The sequence below is a fragment of the Panicum virgatum genome, chromosome 3K, assembly GCF_016808335.1.
Source record: "Panicum virgatum strain AP13 chromosome 3K, P.virgatum_v5, whole genome shotgun sequence".
NCBI lineage: Eukaryota > Viridiplantae > Streptophyta > Magnoliopsida > Poales > Poaceae > Panicum > Panicum virgatum.
In genome coordinates this window covers 29918176-29943960 of record NC_053138.1, presented here as the reverse complement: position 1 = coordinate 29943960, position 25785 = coordinate 29918176, and the positions used below count along the sequence as shown (strand labels likewise).

At 45.7% G+C, this 25785-nt stretch overlaps 2 protein-coding genes across 3 annotated transcripts; one reads left to right on the top strand and one right to left on the bottom strand.

The window, feature by feature from the left end:
• Positions 1 to 13488: 13488 nt before the first annotated feature.
• On the top strand, positions 13489 to 18670 carry LOC120698896 (RNA-binding protein BRN1-like). 2 transcript variants are annotated; one of them, XM_039982665.1, is made up of 9 exons: positions 13489 to 13864; positions 15177 to 15259; positions 15836 to 15887; positions 15992 to 16117; positions 16224 to 16306; positions 17019 to 17201; positions 17573 to 17912; positions 18051 to 18194; positions 18279 to 18670. In XM_039982665.1, the coding sequence occupies exons 1-9, from the start codon at positions 13660 to 13662 to the stop codon at positions 18407 to 18409; spliced, it is 1347 nt and encodes a 448-aa protein (XP_039838599.1). In that variant the 5' UTR covers positions 13489 to 13659; the 3' UTR covers positions 18410 to 18670. The 2 variants fall into 2 exon arrangements, with proteins under 2 accessions (XP_039838599.1, XP_039838600.1); XM_039982666.1 differs by having other exon boundaries at positions 13581 to 13864; positions 18289 to 18670.
• Positions 18671 to 19104: 434 nt separating this feature from the next.
• On the bottom strand, positions 19105 to 24836 carry LOC120698895. Its single transcript, XM_039982664.1, has 5 exons — positions 24376 to 24836; positions 22132 to 22241; positions 21663 to 22034; positions 19902 to 20652; positions 19105 to 19515 (listed from the first exon to the last, which is right to left on the bottom strand). Exons 1-5 carry the CDS (start codon positions 24632 to 24634, stop codon positions 19433 to 19435), a joined length of 1575 nt encoding a protein of 524 aa, XP_039838598.1. The 5' UTR covers positions 24635 to 24836; the 3' UTR covers positions 19105 to 19432.
• Positions 24837 to 25785: the final 949 nt, after the last annotated feature.

Below are 25785 nucleotides of genomic sequence, written 5' to 3'. Positions count from 1 at the left end.
CCACGATGAAATCCATGCTAATGTCATCCCATTTCCAAATGGGTATATCCAATGGCTTCAACAATCCCGCAGGGCACTGGTGTTCAGCCTTGATTCTCCTGCAAATGTCGCATTTAGCAACATACTCGGCTATGTCCTTTCTCATGTCTCTCCACCAGAAATGATCCTTTAGATCCTGGTACATCTTCGTACATCCTGGGTGTATCGAGTACTTGGAGTCATGGGCCTCATTCAAGATATCCATTCGGATCTTTTGATCTCGAGGTACACATATACGGTTCTTTAGCCAGGTGGTACCTTGATCGTCGACTCGGTAGTCGGGGGCCTTTCCGTTCCTCATTAACCTTCTCAATTTCTGAATTTCTGGGCACTGCTTCTGAGCTTGTCTGATTCGATCTTCAAGATTGTACTTGATCATTAGTTCATTCAGCTGTCCTTGCTCAATAATCTCAAGCTTCAGCTTCTCCATTTCGTCGCACAACTCAGGTTGTTCTTCGCGAACCATCAAATTGCTGCAATAGCTTCTCCTGCTCAAGGCATCTGCCACTACGTTGGCCTTCCCGGGGTGATACTGGATGTTCAAGTCATAATCCTTGATCAGCTCTAGCCATCTCCTCTGTCTCATGTTCAACTCTGCCTGAGTGAAGAAGTACTTGAGACTCTTGTGGTCGGTGTAGATATCGCACTTGTTGCCAATCAAGTAGTGCCTCCAAATCTTCAAGGCATGCACAACTGCTGCTAGCTCGAGGTCATGAGTAGGGTAGTTCTCTTCGTGTTTCCTTAACTGTCGCGAAGCGTATGCAACAACTTTGCCTTCTTGCATCAGTACACATCCAAGTCCTTGACGAGAAGCATCACAATATACCACGAAATCTTTTCGGATGTCTGGAAGTGTGAGAATTGGGGTAGTGGTGAGTTTGGACTTGAGCTCTTGGAAGCTTGCTTCACACTTTGCTGACCAAACAAACGGTACTTCATTCTTGAGCAGTTCAGTCATTGGCTTAGCAATCTTGGAGAAATTCTCGATGAAACGCCTGTAATATCCTGCCAATCCCAAGAAACTTCTGATGTCAGTGACATTCTTCGGCTGCTGCCATTCTGATACGGCTTTGATCTTTGCTGGATCCACTGCAACTCCATCAGCTGTCAACACGTGTCCTAGAAAGGCAACCTTCTCTAGCCAGAACTCACACTTGCTGAACTTGGCATACAATTGGTTCTGCCTCAGCTTCTCGAGAACAATCCTCAAATGCTCGGCATGTTCTTCAGCAGTCTCGGAGTAGATCAAGATATCGTCGATGAAAACCACGACAAACTTGTCTAACTCTTCTATGAAAACCTTGTTCATCATGTTCATGAAGTATGCAGGTGCGTTGGTCAGTCCAAATGACACAACTGTGAACTCATACTGCCCATATCTTGTCACAAAAGCTGTCTTCGGGATGTCACTCGGTCGAATCTTCATCTGATAATAGCCGGATCTCAAGTCAATCTTGCTGAAAAATTTGGCCTTCCTTAATTGGTCCAGTAAGTCATCGATTCTGGGCAAAGGGTACTTGTTCTTGACGGTTACCGCATTCAAGGAACGGTAGTCGATACACAATCTCATAGATCTGTCTTTCTTCTTCACGAATAAAACTGGTGATCCCCATGGTGAAGCACTAGGTCTGATGTACCCCTTGTCCAACAAATCCTTCAGTTGCTTTTTCAGTTCCGCAAGTTCTTCTATTGACATTCTGTAGGGTCGCTTTGCGGTAGGCACTGTGCCTGGCACAAGGTCAATCACGAACTCGATATCTCTATCAGGTGTCATTCCTGGTAGCTCTTCCGGGAATACATCAGGGTACTCACAGACAACTGGTACATCAAAGGGTGTCTTCTCCTTCAGGTTTCTCAAATTGCACACCTGAGGTACATCTTGGGACTTCAAAGGCTCTACTTCTATCTTCTTCCCACTGGGGTGTTCTAGAATCACCAGTCTGGGTGAACACAAAATCACCCCTTTGTGTGCAGTCAACCAGTCCATACCCAAAATGACATCTATCCCATCTGATTTCAGTACTGTCAAATTGGCTAGGAATGGTAACCCATGTATCATGATCTTCATTCCTTTGCAAGCATGAGTGCATCGGAGATCTCCCAACGGGGAGCTAGTGACAATGGGACGACTTCTGAGAGTCATCGGGAGTGCATTCTGTGCAACAAACTTAGTAGAAACATAGGAGCCAGTAGCTCCTGAGTCAAACAAAACCAAGGCGTTAGAGCCATTGATAAGATACTTACCTGTCACAACATCAGGTGCATCACGAGCTTCTTCTTCTGTGATGTGTGGGAGACGAGCACGATCAGTGGTGTGCGGTGTCTTCCTTGTAGAGTCGGAAGCTTGAGCTTTGGTCTGCGTCTTCTTCTCGGGGCACCTGTAGGACTTGTGCCCGGGTTGGTTGCAAGTGAAACAAATGACTATCGGAGTCTCAGCGTTAGTTTCTTGCGTCAGTTGTTGGTTGTGGTCTTCACCATCTTGGGTTTGTTCTTCCTGATCTCTGTCGTCGTTGAGTTGGTTGTCTCCTTCACTGATGTTCCTGCTCGGCTGGATGGGGCCAAAGCGGAAACTGTTCCTTGGTGGGAGTGGGGGTACACTTCTAGGCTTCTGAAGAATCCAGTTGTGAGGCTGGTGATCGGCCTTTCTCTTCTTCTCGCGCTTGCGATCCTCACATGCTAACCTTTTAGTCTCCATGGCGATAGCGCAGTTGACTAGATCGTGATACGACAGATGGATGCTTCCTGCCAAAATCTGACGAATCCCGTGGTGTAGACCGCGGTGAAACCAGAACTGCTTCTTCTCATCGGTGTTCACATCCTCGAGGGCGTATCTCATCATCTTGGTGAAGTGGCGTTCATACTCCTGAACCTTCATCGTTCCTTGGGTCATGGTACGAAACTCTTGAGCCTTCTGAATGAGAAGTTGTCGGGGCACGTGATGATCACGAAACGCCCTGGCAAACTCCTCCCAAGTGTTGCTCGCTGGATCGGCGTGAGAGTTGCAGTAACTGTCCCACCAAGATCTGTCGGTTCCTTCAAGTTGGTGTACTGCGAGTGCAACGAACTCTTTGTCGGTGCAGTCAGTCAAATCCAGCTTGGACTCAATCACTCTTAGCCAATCGTCAGCATCCATAGGATCCTGAGAGTAACTGAAGGTCGGTGGCTTCAGATGCATAAACGCCTCGATCTTGCAAGGTAGACTCTCTGCTCGTAGGTCTGGGTGATGATCCACATTGATCTGCTGCTCGGTCGCCTCGGTCAGGCGCCGAAGTAACTGAGTCTGTGCAACTATGCTCTCAGTGATGTCCGGTGGCGGTGGTGGATCTACGTTGATCTCCATACTGACTCCTTCCTCGTCTTCTCTTTCATCCACCTGTCCATTAGGACTGTTAGGAGCTCCAGCAGACAGGTCTGCGCCCCTCTTTGCTCCGGGGGTGGAATAGGTACCTGAGCACGTCTGGGTGCTGCGGCGGTAGCTTCCTCTTGAGCGGTTTCCTCGAAACGTGCCATCAAGCGGCTGATTCTCTGATCTGACATCTTCTGCGAAGGATTGACGAAAGGATGTACTATTTAACGTACGTCACTCACCAGAAGAGCACACATTCTAAAACCTACACTCAGTAGTAAGAACCATAGAAACAGACAAAATCCAATCAAGAATCGGGCACTCAAGCAATCAAACATCCTATGAAGACTATTTCGCATAGCTATTAGTGCACGGACTTCTTTGAAAGGGTAGTCTCTACTTTAAGGAACTCAGGGTCACTTGTCTGTTGATGAGATCGTCTCGATCTCATCCTAAGGGCTTCGTGAGAAGTTCGATAAGCACAGGTAGGAGAATGAGTCGGAAGTGAGGAAAAGAATCGAAAAGATAGAATTCATAGTTCAAGGGGGTATATAAAGTAGACGAAAGCATTTAGAGAGTCCTAAATCTAACGACCATTGCTATGGCTCGTGCTACGGTCAAGTATGGCTCTGATACCAACTGAAATGAACCGGGTTGTCCAACGGACAACCCGACTCCCTGTATCATCGTGATAGTCTCTGGATCAGTAGCTATCACATACATAACTCATTTCAATTACATATCACAGTCATACTTCGCGATAAAACACAACAAAGGTTTAATTATTACATAATCCAGCGGATTGTGGTACGAAATCATCTGGTACAAGCCCATTGGGCTAAAAGGGAACAACCAGAAAACGGAAGCGGTAGCTAGACTTCTGGGGCATCCTTCATCTTGACGTCTTCTTTCATCCACAGGCAAACTTGAGCGAAGCACGAGTCGTCCTTAGTCCTTCCTTCAAGTCATCGTCGATCTTTGAGTCGGATCCTGCATCTACCAAACTGTCGGTACCCCAGGACTGGGGTACTCCCTCTTGCTGTGTCTAGGCAAGGGTCTCGTAGTTATCCTTAGCTACGCCCTGACGGCCGAGCAGCCGGACCCCTGTGGTCCGGAGCCCTACTCTCCCGGCAAATAGCCCTGGACCCGCTCCCCGCTCGGTGAGGGTCCGGTGACGCCACGTGTCCAGAAAGGAGGTAGCCCTCCGCCGAAACCGCTGGGGGGCCCGGACCCCCGCCGGGTCCCGGACCCCCATATACTATCCGGACCCCTCAGCGGGTGGAACCGACACCCCGCTTGGGTCCGGAGCCGCCACGTGTCCACAGGTGCGGGTACACGCGCGGTACCGCTTGGCTTCCACTGGAAGACTCGCATACCTACAGCATTCAATGCGGTAGACGGAAATGCGCCCTGCCACAGTAGAGCCCGAGGCGGCTTTTGCCAGGTTGCACTGTTGGTCGCAAGTTACCAAGCCACATAGTACAGTCGCTGGCACTGTCCACAGTCTACTATGCCAGTTGGACACGACGGCTCGGCTTCGCCCGTTATGACGCCTACACGGTAGACCCAGCAGTCTACGCCGCAAACTACATTGCCCCAACGGGCGCCTCGCCGATGGGACAAATAAGGACTCCCCTCGGTCAGAGAGTCGACAGGGCGATGAAGCATATCCGAGAAGAGATCCTCACCCGCTGTAGCTCCATTGAAGCTTCCTGTGCAGTATACTATACATCCACGTTAGACCCACCTGTCGGGGTCTAACGACTGTGTACGCGTCCCCTTGCTCTATAAAAGGGAGACGCCCGTTAGGAAAGAACTCAACCACCAGCTGGGCAGAGGATAGACTCATTCATGCTAAGAGCAATTCATCTCACAGTGGATGTAGGGTATTACGCTCCGGCGGCCCGAACCACTCTAAATCCGTGTGTTCTTGCGCTCTTGCCCCAAGCTAGATCGGCGTAATCGCTTTGCATTTCCCCGAGTACTTCCCCTCGGGGAATAGGCGGGTGCGTTCCGCCACCCAGCTGTGGGTGCCCCCAAAAGCCCATGACACAAACTATCCCCAAGGACGGGATAGGTTCACGTCACCATTCGTATGCAAGCTTTAAGTGGATGCATTATGATAAAAGAAATAGTCAACGAATAAGGCTATGGTTTCCTATGCTTAGCATCAACAAAGTATAGCATCTGCCAAGTCACCTGACACGGGCCATTCCGGCATCCCGGACTCCCAGTCAACTCACACCTCCGAGACTCACCCAAGTCCCTAATAACCAAGTCGGTGCGAGAACTCCCTCTCCTCGCACCTCAGCTGCTATCCAAGCAGGAAAGTAGACTAGAGGGAGGTAGAAAAGTATCAAGTCACACTAACTAATGGTAGTAACAAAAGAGTAGGAAAGTACATGACCGAGTACGCGGCTATACATATAGTTTTCACCCTGCAGGGGTTGTACACCTGTACCCACTCGAATCGCTGCCAGCCAGAGGCCAGCCGACTGACATTGAGACACCGGTCTACTTAGAACAAGAACTAGCATCCATGGCACCATCCTGCTTTCCTGGGTTTGGGCGCGTTCTCTCGCAAGAGGTCGCCCCGGGATTGTGAAGCCATCTAGAATAGGATTCCCATGAATCCCGCGAATCGGGGAACGTCAGGTCCACACCTGCTCCCCCTACACCGATACTACATCCGCCTACAGCTTGGCACAATGCTTACTAGCCTCGGACCGGATCCACCTGTCACAGAACAGTCCAAATAATACTGATCAAGTGCACTAATTAACCATTTAACTTAATCCTCCGCTACTGCACTTCACCAATACACTCAGACTGCCTGCTTTAACCAGGATCGATTGCACAGGAACTCTCGCCAAAAGCCGAGCACAGGTGATTACAAGCAACAAAAGTTTTCAAACTTAACTAACAACCAGAGCTAAACAAAAGTCTCCAAATTAATTTACAATAAAAATTTTACAAGCCAGGTTTATGTTTTGAATACAGAGTTCAAACGCAGCGGAACATACAAACAGGTTTGAAACAAGCTTCAAAATACAGTACGATAAATAACGTCGATGACCAAAAGACGAACTTCACATCTTGCCCACTGATGTGAGGCTCACCTGCCTTCACTTTACGGAGAAGACGGAACCCACTCGACCGTCCAACCTAGAGGAAGAGGCTGACCACTCCAGGACGCACTGACTTCCTCGAAGTCTTCCGGAATACAACCTGCTCAGAAGGGTTACAACCAAACCCTGAGTATGCTAATACTCAGCAAGGCTTACCCGACTCTGGGTATACTTAGCCCATTACCTAGACATGCAAGGCTTTTTGGTTCTGGAGTTCTTTTGCTAAAAGGCTGCTAGAAGTGAATCCTTACTTTCAATATTTTAGCTCCATTTAGTATACAAAGTATTAACTAAATTCGCCTAATCATCTAGAGCATGCATGGTGGAACAGATTATCTTTCAGAACTCACAAACCAACCTTTTTCCATTCCGTTTTCAACTCACTTTCTTACTACGATGTGACAAAGAGATCAAGGCTCTCATAACCGCGAGTCACGGCGAATCGATCCGATTTAACCTTGCAAGGTGGACCTAACTCACACGACACATGTAAGCCCCGTCGGGCCACGCGCGTCAACTGTTTCCACATTACCACGGCATCTGAACTACGCCTGCTAAAACCCAGGTGATGGGCCCCTCGCAGTGAACTCCCGGAGAACCCAGAGGCGGCATCCTATCCAACACCCGCCAACTCCCACGCCCAGCGTAGCATGGCGGAATTTAAATCACCGCTGTAAGGTGGTACACAGCTTACCGGTTTCGACTACCTCCTACTTCCGGTATGTGGTTAGTACTGTTCAATCCTCGATCAACACTGCCAACAACGGAACGGTCCTCAATCGACACAGGCGGAGCTTACTTTCCATTCATTCCATACCAAAACCAACTCATTTCCGCCCGGTCTCCATTTTTCTTTACTCAACAATAAATTTCAAGCCAAAGCTAAGGGATCAAGATCCTAAACTCGCGAGTGACAGTAATCACTCGACTTCTACCGAAATCCTATTTAGCAAAGCATTTCTATCGACACCTGCATACTAGTATAGGCCCACGGTACCTAGGGAAACATGCATACTATGGTTCCATTCAACTCCTAGAACATAAATGCACAATACTTAAATAAACATTGAATAAATTAAAATAAGGTTATGCTCCGGGGCTTGCCTTGCAGGTCAGCGGGGTTAGTGGCTTCTTCGAGAGCGTGCTTGACTGCGTCCTCCTGCTGTTCTCCCGCTTGCGGCTCCTGGACCGGCTCAGCAACCAGCTCGTAAACCGCTTCGTTCGTGACGTCTACACGTATGAAAAGATGCCATGCAGGAGTTACAACGGTGCAAGGTACTCAGGAGGCAATGCAATACGAGTAAAAGAAGATATGACTGGCAATCCTTTAACGAACAATCATGAAGAACTAGCGATAAAGGGAACGACTTGGTGTTGCTTGGCAGGTTTAATTTCCGACTGAGCTTAGCCTGAAGTGTTTCCTTTCAACAGCACTACTTAAACTTGCATTAAGAAGGCTAGGTGCACCACAAACAAAGAGAAGCATTAAGGCATTGCTTAGCCATGGTGAAAATAAAGAAAGACTAAAGCTAGGAACTAGCTAAACACAAAAACTTAACAACCCGCAACGATCTAGCAGCACAACTTTTCTATCATGAAACACTACTGATAAGGAGTGCATAAATAAATTACCAACATTTATTGACATATAAAAGTATTTACTTTAACTCTAGAAAAGGAAATCAAACAACAATAGATCCACAAAGATACACATAGGCCCTGCACCTGGAAATTTTTCAGTGGACTACACATACAAAGAATAATCTACTAAATAAATTTCATAATTTTTAGAGCAACGGAACAACCGGTATTAAATAAACTAGATTAAATACAACCCGAAATTTAGCAGGGGCAAAAGTGACATTACCCATGCACAAGTATTTTTCTTCTGAAGATCTCGATTTTAGAAACCTAACAAAATTTATTTTGCATTTTTCTCACTTTTCTTTATTTTTCTACAAAATCTTAAAGTTTTCAGCCAAAAGATAATAAATAAAACAAAAACAAAAATAAAGGGGGGGCGACTGACAGCCGGGCCCCACATGTAAGGGAGCCCAGGCCCAGCTGCCGTCCCCTCCTCTGCTTTCGCCCGCACGGGCGGCCGGCCGGCCGGCGCGCGCCCGCAGCGGCCCTGGCTCCCGCCGGCGGCATGGCTCGGCGGAGCCGAGGCCAGGGCGGGGCGGTGGGGCAGGGAGGCGCGTAGGGCGGCGCAGGGGCGCTCCGCAGCGGGCGGGCGGCGGAGGTGGCGTGCGCGGGGCGGGGGCGCGCGGCGGCGCGCCGCGTTCCCGCCGGCGGCGGCCCAGGCCGGCGGAGGGGCTGAGCCCGCTCGCGACCAGGGGGCGAGGCGGCCCCGAGGAGCGCGGCGGCAGCCCGCAGGGCGGCCCCACGGCGTGCGCGCAGTGGGGGGCGGCGCTGCGGCGGCGGCGGCGCGAGATTCGGCCGGAGAAGGGGTCGGGAAGGGAGAGGAGAGCGCGGCCGAGCTCACCACGGCTTGAACCGGGCGGAGGTAGACCGGAGGACGGAGATCGACGGAGGGGCGGAGCTCCGGCGCGGCAAGGCAATGGCGGCCGGTGACGCAGGCGCTAAGGAGGTCGATTCGGCCCGGGGTTGGCTCGAACGAGCTCGGGAACGGGTGGAGGAGGCAAAGGGCGAGGTTGTGCGGCTCGGGGCGCAGCGAATCGAGGCACGGCGGCGAGGATGGCCGGCGTGGACACCGACGGGGCACTGAGCTCGAGCTCGGCTTGGTGTGAGTGCGAGGAAGGAAAGGGGAGGGCGAAAACGAGCACGACTCCGTGCGGATAAGGACGGGTGTGTGAGCACGAGGGGCGAGGTTCGTCGGCGCGACGCGTGGACACGGACGTCGAAGAGCGGCGACGGCTCCGGCGGCGTGTCGAGCGACGAGCAGAGGAGGATATGTAGCAATGGCATTTCTGTAAATATTTCGAGGTTCCAAAAATCCAGTTCGTAAACTCACCTTTTCTCCTTCTTCATGGCCTCAAATGAAAAACTTTTGAACATGAAAGTTGTTCAAAATTTGGAGATCTTCAACTTTTGTTTCAGGCACTTTTTCATTTGAACAAAGGTTTGAAAGATAAAATTTCAAAACTTAGGTGCATTTGAAAATGTCCTAATCAAAGCAAAATTAAAGATTTTCTTTAAATTTCGTGCTGAAACATCAATTTTGGCCAAAATAAAAGTTGTAGAGAAAAAGAAGGTCTACAACTTTCGTTTTTGGCGGAAATTGATTTGAGGCTCGGATCGAGAAGAAAAACGTAGACGAACACGACTAAACAATGTTTAACGCGCGGACTCGGTTAACGCTAATAACGGTGATTAGAATCGATTAGCGATTAAGCACAATGTTAGCGTCAAAATTAACACCGGGGTGTTACACCACCCGCATAATGGATAAGTGGTGTGCACGTTCACAAAGTCCCACTAATCATAGTTACACCAACCGGTTCCTTATATGCCGGGGCGAGCATATCCGTCCTTATGCGTATCCGCCACAGCGGTCCGCGACTGGCACCCATTACAGGTATGGCCCACAAAACACCTCAAAAGTCCAACCGTGTCCAATGACACCAACATGCACCCGCAACAGGTGCTCGCAGGGTGTGCCCAACACACACCCCCAGCAAAGTCAACTTGCTCACCCCCTGCTAAAAGCCCTAGTCTCCAACTCCTGATATGGTGGATCTCCACACACGCCTAGACTATCATATCACGAGGGAATCCCACACATACACATGCAAGCATATCAACCATTCAAACATGGTTTATATTAGGAGTTCAAGGAATAAGGGCACACAATTGGCTATGCAGGTTCATCTCATAACACTAATAAAGCGATAGTAGTTCTAGCAAGCAATGCCTAATAGGTAATCAAATCATAGATGAGCGTGAACCTGAGACTTCTTGTAGTCGTCCTAGATCTTCAGAGTCTTCTCGTAGTCCGGGACGTCCTCCTGGGTCTTCTGGGTGTCCGGGGGCCAAAGTGCAAAATTGCACAAAAGTATCCAAATAAGATCCAAATCACACCAAAACCTACTCCAACGCGTAGATCATTATTTTAAAAGAATTATGAAACTGGATTCATAATTTTCGGAGTTTCGGTTGATTTATTATGATTTTCTAAAGCTTAAAACATTTTCTGGAATTAATAAAGGGGTTTTCGGAAAAAGAAAACACACAGCGTGACACGTGGCAGCACTAGAGAGTGCCACGTGTCCTGTTGACGTCAGCACGGTTAGCAACTGCTGACGTCAACATAACGTCAGCGTTGACTTGGTCAGTGTTGACTTGGTCAACGTTGACCAAGTCAACGGTCAACTATTCAACGTCCAGGTCAGTGAGGTCCCACCGGTCAGTCTCACAGGAGACACTGACATGTGGGGCCCGCGTGTCAGCCAGGTTTAAAACAAAAGAAAAAGAAAGGGTGGCTTGTGTTGGTGGGCTCAAAAGGAACTCGGGCTGGCTCAGCGGCCCAAAACGGCGCGGCTCGGTCTGCTCTTAGCGGCTTGCGGCTTGGCGGGCTGGCTCAGATCTAAGGCCGGCTTGGGTCGTCGACTTGGCAGGCCGGCTCGGTTCGGGTAAGCAGGCCGGCTCGGCTCGGCTCGGTAAGAGCGGCTCGTAGACTGGGCCGGAGGGGGAACGGCGGCCCGTCACTTCTTCTCCTCCTCTTCATTTCTTCGCGGGCGGTCTTGGGCCGGCGCGGCACGGGCGATGCCTCTAGGCGGCGATGGCGGCACGCAAGGAAAGAGGGGACAGGGTAGCAGCGGGCATCGCGGGCGTCTGCTGGCGTGGCGGGTGAGGCCGTTGGCCCTCTTTGGCACGGAGCGGAGGCACGCGCGTGGGCAGGTGAGAGCAGAGCAGGGGCGGCGTGAGGCGTCGGGAGGAAGGGGAAAAGTGAATAGGGGCGCCTGACGTGTGGGCCTGGGGTGTCAGTGGCACGGGCGGAAAGGAGAGGTGAGGGTGGCGTGTGCTGGGCTGTGCGACGCGCTGGGTGGGCTGGCTACGGCGTGTCTATTCATCGCTCGTGTTACTGCGCGACGATTCGTCGCAGAAGCGCATCGTGCGCCCACAAATTCGGCCCTTTTCACTTCATGAGGCCCTTTTAGCAGGCGGCCCATATTAATCTACCAATTCGGCTTTCCTACAGATCAGCCTTTTTTCTATTCCGCCCGTGTGGCCGTGTCTACCTTTCAAAGTCTCTGTTACTCGTTAGTGTTATTGCTCTCTGTGTTCATTTCATCGTTTCGTTTCTTTCATCCGTTCCTTTCCTTCCCCTGCTTGTCATTACTGTTTTTTTTGTTCCTTCATGTGCTTTGCTTTGCGTCGACAGCAAAGCAAGATATATATATATATGCTTTTCTTTTCTTTTCTTCTTCAACAACTATATACTTCTACCAACATTTACATTCAAGTTTCTTGTCATGTTTTGATTTTGAAATGAGCACATCTGCGTATATGTACTGAATAACGATGATGAGCAAACCATACCATGCATCACTCTTTGCCTCTTGAACAATTTAGCCGGAACTTTTGAAAAAGTTTCATAAAACATTTTAAATTGTTCCAAACATATGAAATATTCCAAAAATAACATGTCAGAAACATTGTAAATTGTTTCTTTGTTCCAAAATATTATCCATTATTTTTAGGAATCAAAAAAATGTTCCAAAACATTTGTCAGAAACATTTAAAATTGTTCCATTCTTCCAAAACAAATTTGATTTTTTTTGTTCAGAACATTTAAAAATGTTCCAATGTTCCACAACTCCAAATGTTCGACAATTATTCGGTCGGAACATTTAAAAATGTTCCAATGTTCCACAACTCCAAATGTTCGACAATTATTGGGTCGGAACATTTAAAAATGTTCCAATGTTCCACAACTCCAAATGTTTGACAATTCTTTGGTCGAAAAAATTAAAAATGTTCCAATGTTCCACAACTCCAAATGTTCGACAATTATTGGGTCGGAACATTTAAAAATGTTCCAATGTTCCACAACTCCAAATGTTTGACGATTCTTTGGTCGAAAAATTTAAAAATGTTCCCATGTTCCACAACTCCAAATGAAAAAAAATTCTTATGTGTAAGGAACATTTGGCAATAGTTTTCAAAAAAAATTGTAAATTCTAATTTTCAGAACATTCTCAAAAATGGAGGAAACAATCATAAATGTTTCTGGGCGGAACATTCAAAAATTCTTTTCAAACATAGTTGGGCGGAACAAATAGTAATGTTTCAAACATACAAAAAAGAATATACATTTCTTTTGAGGGATAAAAAAGAATATACATAAAACTATGCTCTTATGCAACAGCGACGTACGCAAAAATGGGCCTTCGTTAGGGCCCAGTACTTTTTCCGCAATTAGTGTTTAACATTTTTAAAAAAACTTAAGCAAATGGGCCGCGCTTCCAGCTTCCGCGTTGGCTTCCGTGCGCGCTGCGCCCTCCCGCGGTCCCGCCCGCCGATGCTTTCTGCGATGTCGTCGCGTGAAGTCGCTTAAAGCGACAAATAGACGCCCCCGCTGGCTAAGCGGGCCGAGTGCTGCGCGTGGGAGAGCCAGCCAGTTAGGTTTGGGCCGGCCGTGCTGGGCTGCGTGCTAGTGTTAGCAGGCCGGTTAGGCGCAGGCTTTGGGTCCAAGAGCAGGTTAGGATAGTTAGCCTTTAGTTTTAATTTGAATTGGCTTAATTCAAATTAAAACTCACACAACTCAAACAAAAATTATTCAAACCGAATTTAAACAAGGTAGATTCAATTAAGCTCCAACTCCAAATATAGCACACTAACATTTATATCCTTATATTTGTTTTGGTTTTAATTTACTAGGAATTTAAGGTGGAGGAGAGATCAACCTTATGTTGTTTCTACCTATTAGCACATGCACACAAATTTTTTTTGAAATTTCACATTTTTACACTATATAAGATTCCGTAAAAATACCGGATGTTACAGTAAAAACCCTCCTCTTCGTCACCATCGCCCCCACCACCCTAATTTAATCGCCATTTATTAACTAACTGTATTAATCCCGGCTCCGCCTCCTCCGCCGAAAGGCGACCGGCCAGCGCCCCATCGCAGCCCACGCGCGCAAACCCTAGCCCGGCCAGCCAGCCAGCCAGCGACCGGCCAATGGCGGAGGACGGCGGCGACAGGGACCCCCAGCAGCAGCAGCAGCCGGCCGCGGCGGAGGGGCGCGGCAGGGAGAGCGTGAAGCTGTTCGTGGGGCAGGTGCCCAAGCAGCTGTCCGAGCCCGAGCTCGCCGCCATGTTCGGCCGCGTGGCGCTCGTCGACGAGGTCACCGTCATCCGCGACAGGGCCACCAGAGTCTCGCGAGGTAACCACGGATCCGTACGCCTCCTCTCGGGCCTCGGCCTCCGCCCTCGGGATCCCTTCGCCCGCGCCGCCAATGCCGCTCCCGCGCCGGGCGGCTTCTCCTGGCCCGGGATCTGGGCCGCGGGAAATGGGTGGGGACCTGTCCGTACGTCGCCTTCCGTTTTCGGGAGGGTTTCGTTGCTCTCGGGGGGCTCTCGGCTGGGTTCTGAGCTTGGTCCGGGGGGCAATGCCGCCGCCGAGCTCCAGCTCTTCTGTTCGTCTTCTGTTCGCGGATGCTGCGGCGGGGCCGAAAGGTCTCGTGCTTTGCTGGGAATTGTTTGCTTGACTGCCCGCCCTATGCAATGCGGTGGGGGATTTTGGTACCTTTTGCGCTGGAGTGGATTGGTGGTACTCTTGTTCTCTGTGGGGCGCTAGAGGGATGCGACGAACGTGGTGCCAACTCCATGCGGTCGCTTACCGTCGTGGATATGTAACAAGTTTTGCTGCTTTTTTTCTTCTTGAAAAAACTCCCTGGTTTACGGGGAGTTGAGCGCAGGGCATTTCTCTCTTTGGTATTTGTTTTCTTAAATTACTGGGGCTTGACCCAAAGCTGGCATACAATGTTGCAATATTGATTTATTTATCGTAGGGCTAGATCAGAGTTTCCAGTTTTGGATGTTATAGTTTCCACTGGTACTATTGTTTTTGCTTTTATCCTGTGGTGCAAATTTAAGATACAGTATTGTGTTGAATTCTTGCGATTTAGATGCAGTTGAGCTTCAATTCGAACTTGTTGATGTCACTTGTCCTGCTGGATAAAGCAGTCATTGCTGGCACGGACTAACTGAGAGCTTGACAAAGCTGCATTTTCCTGTACATGTGGTTTGGCTAAAATTTAGGGGCAACCGAATTTCACACATATTTCCTGCTCCTGAAGAACGAAGATTTAAGAACTTAATTGCTCTCATAAAAGTATTTAAAGTAATCTGGTGTCCAAACTTCTTTGGCGTTACTTTAGTATGATTCTGATTGTTTTCAATACAACAGGGGAGTGGAGTTTTCTTTACTTGGCTGCTTTGAATTTGTGTGGAGGGACTGATTCGGTATGCCTCTGCTTGTAGCTGTGTTTGTATTCTCCCTTGAAGGAGTCATATGTGAAATGATAGTGAATGATGTTCTTAATGTGCAATTTCAACTGGAATTCCATTTAGCACAAATTTAGAAATTTTGATGTAATATAGTGTGAATATGTAGTCTACAGATGGCAAGCTTCTACCCTTTTGCTCCTTAATTTGATCTTTAATCTAAGATCCAAGTGTAATGGAACTGTGCAGGCTGCTGCTTCCTGATCTGCCCATCAAGGGAGGAGGCGGACAAGGCAGTGACTGCATATCACAACAAGTGCACACTACCTGGGGTATGTAGACAGGACCATGCTCGATTCACCTACATTTGCCTGGGTATAGTGTGGTGATTGATCCATCTGTAGGTTGTCTTCTTTGGGGTCAGGAATTGCTGCAATATTGTACATTTTGCTTAAAATTGTGGGAGCTAGTACTTCCTGCATTCAAATCTGTTTCCATATAATCTACACCTTACATAGTAAGCGTAGATATCTGAACTCAACCCTTGTTCCCATATCATTGTCTAGTTTAACAGATGTTTCCATACATGAATTAACCAAACCCTGAAATATATGAGCAGGTCAATGGTAGAGTTGCAATTTTGGAACCTGGTTAAAGCAAAACAAAACTTACCATTGCTGACTTAATCTGACTGTGATACATTAACATGCTTCTAATGATGGGCAAAATTTGAAATGCTTCAAAGAAAGTTTCAAAGAGTCTCCATCAATCTCCATATAAAATTGCAATCCATCAATTAGGAATTATTTAATATTCCTGACACGCATTATATCTTGTGAACCATCTTTTCCTTCTCTCTGGTGCTTTAAATGTTTCTCTTATCCCATCTTTTCTCTATTTTAAATCAGGCCTCAAGTCCATTGCAAGTAAAATATGCTGACGGAGAGTTGGAAAGATTGGGTATGAAGCTCTCATAATTTGTATCATCTATTATAAATTTGTACGTTGATCTTGGCTCAGTTATTTATCATTTTCACTGACATGTCTTCTGCTTTTACTTCCAGAGCACAAACTTTTTGTTGGAATGCTCCCAAAAAATGTAACAGATGCTGAAATGACCGATTTATTTTCACAATATGGGAATATCAAGGATTTGCAGATTTTGATAGGTTCGCAACAGGCAAGCAAAGGTATATTTATCTTGTGGGGACAATTGATAGGGAAGGAAAATCACTTATTCACTTTTGTTACACTTTCATGCATATTTAACTTCATCGTCAACTGTGGATGTTGCAGCTGGTTGTGCCTTTCTGAAATATGAAACAAAAGAGCAAGCTGTGGCTGCGATAGAAGCTCTAAATGGAAAGCACAAGATAGAGGTTTGTTAGAATAAAGGATTCGATTTTTCCTTGTCTGTGCTGGTGATATTTTACTCCAATTCTCCTGAAAACATATCACATAACCCCACCTACTTGTAACTGGGTTATGTCACCCAGTTTTCTTCAATCATTAGACTACTGCTGCAACTCCACAGGCATGATCCAAATTTTATTAACAGAGATAGCCCAAATCTCGTGTTGGTGTTGAATGAATATTGCACTGTCATTGAATATCAAAAATACCAAAAGAAGATGCTCACACAAAGAAACATGCTTACATGCACCTGGCCAAAATTGTTTAGTGCAATGTAAACATCACCTTAGTTCAAAATTTTCATGTGTTACTGATATGTGACCTCAGGCCCCACTTATCAGACACACATTAGATGCTATTTATACATCGTCTGATGGTTGACTGTTGTGCTAGTTTCCTATATTTAGAGCCAGAAATTCTGGATTCCATTTGAACATGATATCACAGATTCAAGCAAAGTAAAATTATGCATACTGGACTCCAGTCTTCTAGAGTAGCTGCTGTGCAATTATTTAAGATGTTTCCTTCATGACATTTTGTCTTATATTTGATGGAGATAGTGATGCATACCGTGAATCATTAATACCTTGGCATTATGTGATGTTTGATTGTTTGTATTACCTCTGAAATTTCATATCCAGTTACATAAATCTAACATGACCTGTTCATTTATGTTAGGGTTCAAGTGTTCCCTTGGTTGTCAAATGGGCTGACACTGAAAAGGAAAGGCAGGCTCGAAAAGCACAGAAAGCTCAATTCCAGTCTTCTAACATGTCGAATGCAAATGCCATGCAGCAGACCTCATTGTTTGGAGCTTTACATATGGGATATGTACCTCAGTACAATGGATTTGGCTACCAGGTAAATTATGCATAAATTGTCTTGGTTAGGTTAGTCCATGATGCAGCAAGATAGCTCCATGACAATCTTTCATATGCTAACTCCGATGCTCAACAGATGTGAGCATTCTTTTTAACTGCTCAGTTTGCCATCATCCTTATATTTGTATACTAGCAGTATACTCCGAATAACCAAAATAAGAAATGTTGCATGAAACTTTATTTGGATTTTATAAAATATGCAATGACCAAAAAACGTAATTATGCAGTATGGCAATATGCATGTGAAATGCCAGTGTGCTCCAGTATTTAACTTGTTTTGAATGTTTTTTTTTAACAAATTTAACTTGTTTGGAATTGTGGATAATATTTTTCTTATATTGCTCTGTGCAGCCACAAGGAACCTATGGACTTATGCAGTACCCTCCTCTATCTCCTATGCAAAATCAAGCTGCCTTCCAGAATATGGTTCAGCCTGTTAATCAAGGAAGCTCAATCCGTGGAGCTAATCCTGAACTTTCCCCTAATTCAGTTCCTAGATCATTTAGTTCAACACAGTTAGGAAGCCCCTATTCACCTCTGCCTGGCATACAGTATCCTGGGACGTATCCTGGTGGTGCAATTAACAATCGTCCTTTTGCAAATTCTCACAATTCAATCAGAGTACAAAATGCAAATGCTAATTCACCCACATCTTCGGGTGCCAGCAGCACTCCTGGTCCCCAGATAGAAGGTTTGCTGCTCATGAGATTTCACTTGTTTTATTTTTTTATATGTTCTTAGTTCTTTTTGTAACAGAAAAGTTTATTTCTGTATTAGATGCATTAACATTTGAAGATTTCTGTCTTAGACATGGTTGTCACATGTGCAGGTCCTCCTGGAGCCAACTTGTTCATATACCACACCCCACAAGAATTCGGTGACCATGATCTTGCAAGTGCATTTCAGAGTTTTGGTAGAGTTTTGAGTGCTAAAGTTTTTGTAGACAAGGCAACTGGTGTTAGTAAATGCTTTGGTAACTAATTCTTCCTAGCTTGAATTTTTGAGGATAAGTCGTCTTATAGACATGGTTTGCTAACTTATTCCTGAATCTATACAGGTTTTGTAAGCTATGATTCTCCAGCTTCTGCACAAACAGCCATTAGTATGATGAACGGATTCCAATTAGGTGGTAAAAAATTGAAAGTACAACTCAAACGAGACAACAGCAAGCACAGTAAACCTTTCTGACAAAGCAATTCCAGTGTACACTCACACGATCAGGAAAATCAGTACATATGTGTTATAATTGATCGTTACATTGTTTCATCTGGCCTCCCACCACACTATTGTCAGTGGCGGCTCTTGTATCTTTGTTCAATTCACATTCTTGTAAGCTGTCATGTTGTGTATTTTTGTCGCAGCATAGTTGTAGCACTTGTACCATCAGACCCCTTGTACATCAGACATTAATTCATTCAATTGTTATTTTATTTCTCCTCTAGTGAATCATTTCATGTCTGATTTTTTTTTATCTGTGGTTATGACATGTTTTAGTGTCTTTCATCCTTGACCTTGCAGTAAATATTGTGGTAGCATTTCACTTAAATGGGTAATTATATGTTCCTTCACAGCTTGTTAAATTCTTTGGAGGCCTATTTTGGATAACTGGATTTGTACTAGTCACTTACCATTGGTATAGGTTTTGCTAACAAGTCCTATTGACTAGATGGCTACTGTCATTGGCCAAAGCTTGAGAAATAATGTAAAGCTGGGCAAAACCCTGGTGGCAAAAAAATCATTTGCTCTGAATTGGTCAATTGGTGCTCTGAATTGGTTAATTGGCACTGCCCTGCTTTATGAACAACCAGATTTTTCACTCATCTTGTTGTAGAAGCTTTTTTCCAGGAACGCAAGAGCTCATTTCAAAGTTTCGCAAGCGTATATCGGCCAACACAAATTCCGAGTCCCAGAGAACTGGAGGCAACTCTTTTTGTGTAAGCGCCTATACTGGATTTCACCATCTGTGTTTTGAGCAACGCAGGGCAAACATATGTGCAAACACACAGGGGCCTGCCGCATCTGGCTTTGGCCACTATACACACATACCCACAGATGCCCAGTTGCTGCTTTATATCCCCTATCCATATACACACGCTCTCCAAGTATACAACATCACCTCCAGCCTGGTTGCATTATTCTGTGCCTACAACCGTCTCGGAACAGCAGTTCTGCTTGTTCTGGACTATTTTTAGTTCCTAACAGTTGCCCTCGTCATGGCAGACCCATCAGCATACACATGAGCAGTGTGAGGGCCCACTGCCAAAGGCAAGAAGAATACCTTTGTGTGGCATATGCTGCAATTGCACAAACAATGGATGGGTCAGTAGCAAGTGAGGAGATGTTGATAGCAATTGAAAAAGGAGATGCAAGGTAGCAATTGAGCAGTTTGTACTCCAGCATTGTGGCAACTCGAAGGGACGATGCAGTGAATGAAATGAAATCAGAGAATTCATTTAGACCGCGTTGCACTACAGTAGAAGTACAAAAGTTTCACTGATTGGATATTCTTCAAATTTTGGGAATAGAGCTAGAAGGGGAAAAAAAGGAAAAGAAACCACCAACATCACTATTTGTTTACTTTGAAAAATCATATCGCCCATAATCTTTATGTATTTCTTTAAAATAATAACACCTGGTAGTTGAGGAAACACAAATAAGGACCAACGGAGAAATGACTCACATGAATGAGGAGCGGGGGGCACAGCTGGTGTTGGAGCAGGATGATGTCCAGGAACGCGAGTTGCTGTATGCAAATGGGGCTTCGCAAGTGCTGGAGAAGGAGCGAGGGCACTGTTGTGTCTCCTGGGATTATTAGGAGAGTGATGAACAGAAGGCGATGAACTAATGGATGGTGGCAGCACTGCACAAGGTATGGTTGCAGGGGAAGCATAATGATGGTTACTAGCTACTGGTTCAGCAGTTGGGCCTACAGGAGCTTTATTCTTTGGCTTGTTGGCGTATCCGTATGGACAAGATGGGGATGGAGATCTATATTTGGGCTGTTGGACAGGAGAATATACAGGAGCAGGAGATGGAGCAAAATGCTTCTTGTCCTCATGACTATTGTGATGGTGGTGATGGTGTTCATGGTGATGATGGTGGCGGTGGTGGTGGTGGTGATGGTGGTGGTGGTGGTGAGGATGATCTTGATAAGGCATAGGTGCTGGACTAGATGCATCAGTACCACCTCCACCCTCACTGTGCAAAGAATGTCTAAGATAAGAAGAAAGGCTTATCTGCTTTACTCTGCCAAACACAGTGTGATTCAGTCCCAAGTTTCCTGAGGACGAATTAGCTATTGTTTGGGCCAACTGTTTCATCCTTGGAACGGATGGCTGATGATTTCCAACTTCAAGAACTATGGAGGCCTCAACAATTGTTGGAGGAGCAACCGTTGAACCTTTTGAACTTGTCAATTTGATGTAGAGGTTCTGAAAAGTACAAGAAAGGAGACTCAGTTGAACTAACAGGAACAAGATCTAACAGTGCACATTGAACTTGTGTGGCCTTTGCAGCATGTCATTTCCCCATCCCAAAATTTTTAATGCCCAACAAATAAGAGTTACTACTCATTAGTCCTAAGGCAAGGAGCAACTGTGAATGAATGATAAAAACAAAAAGAGTGGTGATCTCTCCACATTCTTCATGCACTACACGACCACCTCTACTGACTTGCTAAAACATTTGCAATACATAGAGAAATATCTTTTTTCATTGTTATTTTTTAAATCTTTGCCCGAGTTTACTTTTAAGAAAATGGTAATCAGTATCAGTTCACTCACCAGCATAGTAGTGATTATATGGGATAACCAGCGCGAAAGCATCCTAACCAGCCATTATATGCTAATAAGTACTGGCACCCATCCTTGTATATGACACTTACCAAATCCATTTTTAAACCATCACATTTCCTTTTGTAAAAGTGCAAAGTTCTAGGATAACATCCTTGAGTACGACACCTATCAAACCCATTTTTACACCATCACATTTCCTTTTGTAAAAGTACAAAGTTCTAGGATAACATCCTGTAGTCTATACTCTATATATAATGCTTGCAAGTTCTACTGTTCTCTTATACATGCACAAATGCCGCCACATAGACCATACACACCCGACTCACGAAGGACAAAATGACGCAAGCTATACTCCATCAAGTGCCCAGTTACTCACACACAAGTACAACTGTACAAGGAATCGAACATGCATGCATGCTTATTAATTGCATGCCCATCAGGTCACAGAAATTAAATGTATGGTGCATGTTTACATGCAAGATCAGTAACCCAATGAAAACAAACAAGCAAACAGTCAAACCATTCAGATATAGTCCAAAACAATTTGGGGCAAAAAGATTAATACACTATCAATAGTATAATACTGCAGATAATGATGATAATAGTAAAAATGGGCAAAACAGAAATTTAACCTAACTTATGCTAACCTCATAAGGATTGAGACGTAGTCCGGACTTCATTTGGTGTTTCAACTCATTTGTTTTCTCTTGTACTTTGTAGATTGGGAAATTCAGAGTGAAGTTGAAAGATGCATAGGGTTTCTGAAGAAGAAACGCAGCCTGTGGAGGGATAATGGTAATTCCACCAGGGAACTTAAGCACCTCAAAGTTTGATGAACTCCCAAATAGAGACTCTGTCAGGTGGAGTTTTGACTGCTCTACAACCAAGGACATAAAAGAAGCCCTAAGGATGCTCAACCAAGTTGGTGACATAGTTGAGAATATTGGATAAGGAATAATACTGAAGATCACATATGACCAATTTGATGCACCTAATGGTTGTAGAAAATTTATAGCCACCTGTACAATCATTTGGAATTTGGAAATCAGCATGATAGAACATTGGATACACTGTGTGACAAGAAGAACATAAATAATGTACAACATTGTGACTTACAGTTGAGTTAGGGATGCCAACTTCCTCATAGATGTCAAATTCAAGCTTAGATGTACTTCCACTCAGCTCAGAAACTGTCTTCTGTAGCATAAAGCTTGCCACAACATCAGCTGCCAAAATAGCATGACTTCAACAGTAAAAAGACTGGCATTTATCAACAAATAAAACTAAAAGCTACATCTAGTATCTATGTCAATATAGTTTTAGTAGTTATATTCAACAAGGACATATCTAGTGCTGCCAGTGAGTTAGACGCTCCCATGGTCACGATGCATGGTTGAATCTCTAAAAGTGCATGAAAAACTCCAACCAAAATTTTATGATGTTGGCATGATGCTCCTATGGTTGGAATTTTGATGCTTCTAGAGTGCCTAACCCGCTGGGATAACTAGATATGTTCTTGCCGGTTCTGCGACACAGATGCTGCACAAGCCAAAAGTGAAACCAGAATAGTATCTTGCACCATGGAACCACCTGAACTATTGTTTGAACAAAACTCATAGCTTTGTATACATGCGGAAGATAGAAGTGTTGATATTCATGATCGTTACTGGTCATCCAAGTCAAGCATCAAAACCACCACCCTACATCTAATCAAGAAAATAAAAGTACCAACTTTCCTATTCTTTATGATCAAAGCAAATTTGACAGATCTCATTCATAGGGATGAAAATTTGGGTCATCTGGTAGACCTAAACTCATCCAAATTAGCTACTCCGGATTTTGAAGCAAGAAAGATGGAAGAAAAATTATCTATCGTAGTGATTCACTACTCACTATATATCCTCTTGCATTCCTACTAATACAGCATCCAATATTTTAATTTCCTTAACTTATCTGTTGTGTGTTGAATACCCCGATTGACAATTATAAATAACTGATCTATCGTAGTAACACTTTAGTTTATGTAAAAATTCCGAATGAAAAATCTATACCTCCTAGTAGTCAAATAGTCACTTCCAATAGTAAATGCTGCTTATCATCGTTGGATTATCAGATGGAATATGATTTTTGTCTTCCAAAACAATGCTGCCAATTTGTAACATCGCTATTTGAAGTGTTGGGCTATTTTATCATGGAAATATTTGTTAGCGTCTTCTAACATCACCACCCCATATGCAATGACTTCTTTATCACGACAAATTTTGTTGAGATCTTCTGACATCGCCATTCAACAAACTATGGTGTCCTCTACCACGGCAGTTTTTGTCGGACCTTCTAACATCACCATTCAATAGAAGTGCTATCCTTTCTATTTTGGAAGTTTGCCAAAGCTAACTATTTTATATAAATCATTGCCTTGCACGGCAAATTTTGTCGGTATCTTTGAAGTCCAACATATCCACGGGATAAGTTAAGGAAATTAAAATATTTCCATCAGCGGCACAGACTAAGAAACTCATTTCTTTTTCCTTTCCGAGCACAGAAGAAAATGTTGTCTCCATTTGGCTTCTAGAGAAAAACCGGAGAGAGAACAAGCTGCCGCTCACCGCATAACATTAATCATTCAGTTTGATAAGAGGTAAACAATTGAAATTCTTTTTAGTAAGTGTTCGCAACAGCTGGCCGAAAGGTGCATACCAGAGGCACCACTGAGACCACCTGAAAACAGAATACAGTGGCCCAGCCCAAATTAGCAATCCATGCAAAAATCTCCGACCAGCACCATATGTGGAAATGCTGATACGGTAAAACTGAATATGGCAGCACCCAACCATCCAGGGAACAGAACCATCTTTTTCCGCTAGGCACATACGAAGGTCGGCCTCTTATTTCCTATCCTGTCCGCTATCAAGAACGGCACTTGAAAACAGCTGCACTGCACATACATTAAGAGCAGTACAGCACGGATCACATCAACACACGTGAGTCCTTTGGCTATGCCACCTAAATGTTGCGCTAGAATCTAGCATTCACACAATAATAACAGCGTACCTAAGAAAGTGACATAAGAGCACGGAAAGCGGCCAAGTTGCTCCGGCGAAGAAACAGGAGACGCAACTGAAAAATTCGTCGAATTTGATCAAGTTGCCATCTAAGGAAACGAACTTTACAGCTTTGCTGCAGATGAAGAATCCAAGAACAATCGGACGCGGCGCTCCAATCCGCACGAACTACTGAGCTGAAAGCTAACAAGTCAATCGCTAAGTCACTGCTCGTGGAGTCCGTACGACGAAAGGGGTTTTTAAAAAACAAAGGATTGAAGACGGAAGGGCGCGCGAGATCCCGCAATGCGGGTCTGACCTGCGAACGCGCCGCCCTGATCCGGCGCGGCGGCGCCGCCGCGCCGCCCCGCGAAGGGCGGGAGCAGGAAGAGCGCGGAGAGCGCCACGGCGGCGCCGAGCAGCAGCGCACCCACGCATTGCGGCCGCACGGCCCCGCTGCACCAGTTGCTACACCACCCCGCTATTCCTCTTCCTCCGCCTCCTCCGCCGCCGCTTCCTCCTGGCCCTCCCTCCGCCGGCGTCGGCTGCTGCCGCCCCCCGCCCTCCTCCTTCCCCATGCCGCGCGCACTCACGCATCGCCGCCCGCAGCCATTGCCGCCGCTCCGGCGAGACTGAGCAGGCTAGGGCCCGGGTCTCCCCGGCGCACGCGGTGCTGCCGCTGCCGCCGCGCACGGGTGGGGTGGTGCTGTGGTGGTGGTGACTGGTGGGATAGTCGAGCGGGCAAGAAAGAGGAGGGAGTAGTGCGTCGCGGAGTGATGGTCGCTTCGCCTTCTGTCCGAGCCCGTGAACAGACGTGTGTGACTTGTGGGCAGGGTTTACATTACCGACAGCTCCGGTTAAACCGGCGCCGGACCGGTTTGATTAAAAACCGGTGGAAACCGATTAAATTTAGTATAGTTCCGACCGGCTTATCTGTCGGTTTGACTGGTAACCGGCCAAATTTAATTTTTTTAGTTTAAATTCAAATGCCCGCAAAGTATACTAAATAAATGTTTGTATAATATATTTTAGCTTAAATAAACCCTCCAATTCTTTTTTTATTACTTTTACATTGAATTTGTATATTTTTATATGCATGCTTTTTTTTTAACTTCAAATCCCCGCAAACTATACTAAATGAACGAATTTTTGAGAAAATTTGACACCATTAGATTCGTCGCACCTTGAAGTATTTTTAGGAATTTTTCATTATTTTGAATTCAAATTTGAATTTTGAATTTGGGCCGGTTTGGTACCGGCCCAAACCGGAACCGGGCCGGATCGGTTTGACCGGTCCCTGCTTGTGGGTGCGTTGGTTGTCAAGCGTAACGTTTGCGTCGGGCGTTTGAAATTTACTGTCTGTTTTTTTTTTGTTTGAAAGAACCGTTTGAAATTTACTGCGATTTGTGTTTGGGGTTCATTTGTCTAGTATAGCTCAGAATTTGCTCGGGGGTTTAGGTGTTAGTGATGGGTTTTGTTTCTCGTGAAGTGTGTGTGGGGGGTGGGTGTGGGGGAGGGGGGTTGTTTTTTAGGTTCCGTGGAGAGTGAAACCTCTCGAGGTAGATGTCACGGTCCTCACGAGAATCCTATCAAGATAAGAGAGATAATGGTAAATTAACTAGAGAATGCCTGAGTTCGGGAAGAATATAGGAAGAAGGAGGAAGGGGAAGACGAATTGGGGAGGACAGGTTCAAAATCCCGGGTCCAAAAACATATCCCGATTCGATTA

Excerpts from the sequence above, each read along its gene's own strand:
- LOC120698896 (XM_039982665.1), top strand. The coding sequence starts at position 13,660 with ATGGCGGAGGACGGCGGCGACAGGGACCCCCAGCAGCAGCAGCAGCCG. Across the intron at positions 13,865-15,176 it reads GGCCACCAGAGTCTCGCGAG|GCTGCTGCTTCCTGATCTGC; the intron begins GTAACCACGGAT and ends GGAACTGTGCAG. Across the intron at positions 15,888-15,991 it reads CGGAGAGTTGGAAAGATTGG|AGCACAAACTTTTTGTTGGA; the intron begins GTATGAAGCTCT and ends TTTTACTTCCAG.
- LOC120698895 (XM_039982664.1), bottom strand. The coding sequence starts at position 24,634 with ATGGGGAAGGAGGAGGGCGGGGGGCGGCAGCAGCCGACGCCGGCGGAG. Across the intron at positions 22,242-24,375 it reads TCAGGGCGGCGCGTTCGCAG|CTGATGTTGTGGCAAGCTTT; the intron begins GTCAGACCCGCA and ends CTATTTTGGCAG. Across the intron at positions 22,035-22,131 it reads TTGGCATCCCTAACTCAACT|GTGGCTATAAATTTTCTACA; the intron begins GTAAGTCACAAT and ends ATGATTGTACAG.